Below are 5,793 nucleotides of genomic sequence, written 5' to 3' on the forward strand. Positions count from 1 at the left end.
TTGTTTGTTTTTGTCATCAGTTGTTCATCTGTATGAAATCGTAACTGAGCATTGTAATAAATCTCTTCCCCATAAATCTATAGGTACAGAAGTTATAATTGGCTGAATAGTCCCAGGTTGTTCATCGGGCCCTTCACAAGGCAAAATATAACTACTTGGATATACTTCAGGGGCTTTACCAACTCCAACTATGTTAAATTGAGTGGGTTGATGAACTGGCCATGTGGACAGCCAGTGCTGTAGAGAAATAATTGAAATGTCTGCTCCTGTATTTACCAACCCTTTAAATTTCTTTCCCTGAATAGTTATTTCACAGGTAGGACATTAATCAGTAATTTGATTCACCCAATAAGCTGCTCTGCCTTGTTTATTTGTGCTTCCAAATCCTCCTGTTCATTTAATTTCACTTCTCCCCATTTCCACATACGGCACAATCAGGAGCTGTGCTATATGCTCCCCTGGCTCTGCTTTCCAGGGAACAGAAGTAGATATAACAATCTGAATTTCCCCATTGTAATCTGAATCAATGACTCCTGTTTGTATTTGTACCCCTTTTAAATTTAAACTAGACCTTCCTAGAAGTAATCCCATCATCCCTGCTAGCAAAGATCCACAGACCCCTGTTGGAACTTTTTGTGGGAGTTCCCAGGAAGAACGCTCACAGCTTTTTTGCAGCATAAATCTACTGCGGCACTACTGGCTGTGGCAGGGGACAGACATTGTACAGGGGTGAGGGAATGGCCTGAGCCAGAAATGTCCCAGTTTGGAATGGGGTCTGGGATGGGCCCCTCATGGCGTTTCCCAGTTTTAAAAGGAAAAGGCTCAAATGTAGCTATAATATTTCCCTGTTAATCTGGGTGGTATATTCTAACAGGGAACTGCCAAGCCTCTAAATCACCCCCTCATCTAGTTTGCTGAATTCCTGCCTGAATAGAACTGAGAGTGGTTGCTCAAGGCGCTGCTTGAACAGTCACTGAGGAAACTATTTTCACCCAGTATCCTCCAGAAAAGAAAGGTCTGCAGGGCCAGACCACTCTTTTTCTTCAAAATAAGGAGGGGGTGGAGAAGGGTAAGGATGAACCTCTCCCTCCTTTGCCGCTTTAGCTGGCAAACAAACCTGCTCTGTCACCTCTTCTGTTACTCATTATACTTCCCTTCCTCCTCATCATTAGTGTGAAAAGGTTCCAAGGTGGAACGAACCAGAGTCCACACTTGTCCCATTGTTACCCTGATGCTTCCAAGCTTCCCTATTTCTATAGATTATAGATTAACTAAAAGTATTCCTTATGGGAAATAAAGGGATGGGCCGAGGTAAAGGGATGGGCTCTGGCTAGTTATCTGCAGCATGAACATGTCCTTAATTAAGGTACAGATCGCTCATGCTATTGTTTGTGGTTTAAGAATGCCTTAAGTGGTTTTCTGCCCTGGGTGGGCCAGGTGTTCCTTGCCCTCATTCCAGTAAACTGACAACCTTCCAGCGTGGGTGTCAAGGCCATCACGAGCATGTCACAGTGCTGCAGAGATTTTGCTTATGGCCAGTTTTGGGGCCAGTTTATGGCCAGATTTTGCAGCCTGTTCCCAACAAATATGACCTCAAAAGAAAATGCAACAAAAACAAAAATAAATAAATGGGACCTAATTAAACTAAAGTTTTTGCACAACAAAAGAAATAGAGTACACAGACAATGAACAGAATGAAAGAAAATATTTGCAAACTATGCATCCAACAAAGGTCCAATATCCAGAATATACAAGGAACTCAAACAAATCAGCAAAAAAAAAGTCCCATCAAAAAGTGGGCATATGACATGAATAGACATTTTTCAAAAGAAGATATACAAATGGCGAACAAACAAGAAAAAATACTCAACATCACTAATCATCAGGAAAAAGCAAATTAAAACCACAATCTGATACCACCTTACCCCTACAGGAAAGGCCATTATTAAAACGTCAAAAAAATAACAGATGTGGATGTGGATGTGGTGAAGAGGGAATGCTTAAACACTGCTGGTCACAATGTAAATTAGTACAACCTCTATGGAAAATAGTATGGAGATTTCTTTTTTTTTTTTTTCAGGTCTCCATTTCTGTTTATTTTTTAAAGTAATTTCTGTTCTTTACAATGTGTTATTATACACACATACATAACGTATGTGCACTTGTGCACACGTGCACACACAGGACTTGAGATGGATAAATAAGAATAGCCTCCACACATAATTTTTACAAAGTTCAAAGTAGATTACATTTATGTGCTTTTCATTCATTACACAATGTACAGATATGATCCGTTTAATGACTTAGGCTCCTCACATGGTTAAACAGTGAGGATTTCCTATGGAAGACTAGACATAGAAGTTTTTAGAAGCGGAGACTATTTTCTGCAAAAACCAACCTCAGGCATACATTTGTGTTTGTAGCAGTGCATAAATTCATTCTGTAAAAAGATCTGAAAGATGATTTTCAAGAGACTCTTAATGCATTGTGCTTTCAGGTAAAAATCGTTAGACAAAAGATCAGTTACTGTGACAGTAACAGTTAAAACTGCATATATGTGTTAGACATCAGAAGAGGCTATAAAGAAATGTAAATAGTTGTGCTTAGGGGATTTTTTTTGGCAAAGTTGTCTTAATAATAAATAAAAACTTAAAAAAAGTCTCAGTGACTGATATAAAATCGACACAGCTATGAAGAGTTTCCTACACTTGGCTTAGAGTTTAAAGGTGAAAAATCATCTCCACATAAATCACCTGGTATCTGGTAATCCCAGTCTGGGCAAGTCAGGCGGGGAAGGGGCTTAGAAGAAAAGATAAAGTGATTTTTCCTTCCTGTTAACACAAAGCATTAACCAGAGGTAAAGCCAGGGTGAACCAACTAATTAAACAGATGCCTACTTTCCTTTAGAACTCTTAGGCCAAAGAGAGAGGTCACCCTACTTCCATTAGGTTTCTTTAAAAATCCCCTATGATTCTTGGTGTCTGGACCACAACCCATTCTGTAATTCACAAAATTAATATGTCCTGTCTTCTGTGAGACCCTAGGATAAGCATGATCCCTTAGTACTTTATGCTTTGTTCCCCTCTACACATAAATGGTAAAACACTTACTTTTAGAAACACCATGGCAACCGCTTATAATGATAGAGGGTAAGGTATGATTAACATAATAACGCTGATGTTTGTAGCTAGGGAATAAATGTCATTTTAGTTTTAAGCCGGTCACTTTGCTCTTTTAGTCCTGTAACTTTGAAGCATACATGACCCCTAGCAATCAAAGTGAACTGGAAAAAAAAGGTGAGCAAATAACAAATGTTTTAAAGTCTCTTGCACAACAGGTATAGGTATAAAAAGAATTTCTTCAAATAATTTCCTAGGTGTCACTCAGAAGCATCCTTGCTGTCTGTAAAATAATGTTCTGCAGTCCTTCAAATTAAATTATAATTTAAAATATATATTATACATCTGCAATTACTTGAAATCATTCAATAGTTTGTAGCATGTTAATGGAGTGAAATAGAGATAAAAGGCAGTCCACATTCATATTTTCAAGATAGAGTTACTTCAGAAGTCAACTGAAATCCTTGCTCATGTTCTAAGTATGGCCATTGTGATAAGACCTACGATATAAGCAGCCACTAATTTTTGATTCACACTTAAGTGGAGGTAGAGAGGCACCAGCGATTCCACATCCCCCATTGTAGGCAGCATCAGGGCTGCAATGCACACCACTCCCAGGAAGACAGTTAGTAAACTAGGTCCTGAGGAGACAGCTCTGTTTTCTGGTTGAAATGACTGCTCAAAAAATAAACTTTCAGTTAAATGTTCCTTTATTCTTTTTTCCTCTTCTTCCTTTTGTTGTTCTTTTGCTGATGGGAGAAGAGTAGCAACAACCTCTTTTCTTCCCAAAGCCTTCCTCTGGCTTTGCTCAGAAACTTGAAGACGAAATTTGTCTATTACACCATAGTGACAGGATCGAACATCTCTATGACGAATCACAATATCCACACAACACTGAGGCTTTACTGCATCTGCAGCATCAACGACAACATACTTATTTGGAGTAGTACACAAAACTTTGAACTTTAAGGCAAACTCATAGGGATTGTACAGTGTCAACACTTGCTTATGTGTTGACTGATCATCTGCATAAAATATGAGCTCCGTGGGGAACACGAAAACAGAAAGATTTCCTTCCACTAACTCTGGCTGTCTTTTTTGTTGATGCATTGGCACTGAATCCCCCTTGCTGCAGTTTCTGTTTTTACAGTCTCAAATCTATTTTGGACTTTTCTTAGATTCAGTTAAAAACTCCAAAGCATTTTGGCAATCTCGGCAACACCAGCTTCCTCGGAAAAAAGCCGAGATTTCTTAAAGAACTAAAAGTAGTAGATCTACCATTCAGTGAAGCGATCCCACTACTGCGTATCTACCCAAAGAAAAAGAATTAATTATATCAAAAATACACTTGTATGCATATGTTTATTGTAGCAAAATTCACAACTGCAAAACTATGGAACCAACCTGAATGTCCATCCACCAATGAGTGGATCAAGAAAATGTAGTAGGCTAGGTGCAGTGGCTCATATCTGTAATCCCAGAACTTTTGAAGGGCAAGGTGGGAGGATCACTTGAGTCCAGGAGTTCAAGACTAGCCTAGGCAACATAGTGAGACCTCATTTCTACTAAAATTCCAAAAAATAAAAATAAAAAATCCAGGTGTGAGGCGCATGCTACTCTGGGGGCTGAGGCAGGATGATCACTTTATGGGGGATAGTGGCTGCAGTGAGGCCTGATCATGCCACAGCACTCCAGCCTGGGCAAGAGTGAGACCCTGTCTCAAAAAAAAAAAGTGTTACATATACAACACCATGGAATACTACTCAGCCATAAAAAAGAATGAAATAATGTCTGTTGCAGCAACTTGAATGGAGCCAGAGGCCATTATTCTAAGTGAAATAACTCAGGAATAGAAAACCCAAAACTGTATGTGGGAGCAGTTATAAGTGGGAGCTAAGCTATAAGCTATGGGTATGCAAAGGCATACACAGTGGAATAATGGACTTTGGAGACTCAGAAGGGGAAAGGTGGAAGGGGAGTAAGGGATTTTAAAAAACTACATATTCAGTACAATGTACACTACTCGAATGATGGGTTTACTAAAATCTCAGACTTCAACACTATACAATTTATCCATGTAACCAGCAATGACTTGTACACCAAAATATATTCAAACTAAAAAAAAAAATTTTTTTAAAAAAACATAGTCTGAAAATAATGTGACTTATGGGGAACACCTGTTTTCTTTCTGGTGGTCTGTTTTGGTAACTGGAGTCAACCATGCAGGCACTGTGTGCCTATGTGACCAAACCCCACTAAAAAAACTTGAATATTAGGCTAAAATGAGCTCTCAGGTAAACCACACTTCACATGTGTTCCTGCAAATTGTAGATAGAGGAATTAAATGAATCCTATACAATTCCACTGGAAAAGTACTCTTGGAAGCTTGCACCTGCCTGGTTTCCTCCAGACTGTGCCACATTTGCCTATTCCCTGTGCTGATATTGCCTTGCATCTTTTTGCTGTAATAAGCTATAACCATGAATATAATGACTTCTGGGTACTATGAGTCCTAGAGTTGGTCTTGGGGATCTCCAAAACAGGTACAACAGAAAATAATCTAAATAACATAAAACAAGGCAGTAATGGAAATAAAAGACATATAGAAAACAAATAGCAAAATGGCAGATGTAAATCCTATGTAGTCAGTAATTATATTAAGTACAAATGGAAG

The 5,793-nt window shown here is 38.8% G+C and overlaps 1 protein-coding gene across 1 annotated transcript; it reads right to left on the bottom strand.

Annotated features, from left to right (window-relative positions):
- Positions 1-2,960: 2,960 nt before the first annotated feature.
- LOC105496933 (motile sperm domain-containing protein 1) lies at positions 2,961-5,015 on the bottom strand. Its single transcript, XM_011767567.2, has one exon. The coding sequence runs from the start codon at positions 4,227-4,229 to the stop codon at positions 3,588-3,590; it is 642 nt and encodes a 213-aa protein (XP_011765869.1). The 5' UTR covers positions 4,230-5,015; the 3' UTR covers positions 2,961-3,587.
- Positions 5,016-5,793: the final 778 nt, after the last annotated feature.

The sequence above is a fragment of the Macaca nemestrina genome, chromosome X (assembly GCF_043159975.1).
Source record: "Macaca nemestrina isolate mMacNem1 chromosome X, mMacNem.hap1, whole genome shotgun sequence".
Taxonomy (NCBI): domain Eukaryota; kingdom Metazoa; phylum Chordata; class Mammalia; order Primates; family Cercopithecidae; genus Macaca; species Macaca nemestrina.

What these genes read in the sequence shown, in the direction of transcription:
- LOC105496933 (XM_011767567.2), bottom strand. Translation starts at nt 4,229, where the DNA reads ATGCATCAACAAAAAAGACAGCCAGAGTTAGTGGAAGGAAATCTTTCT.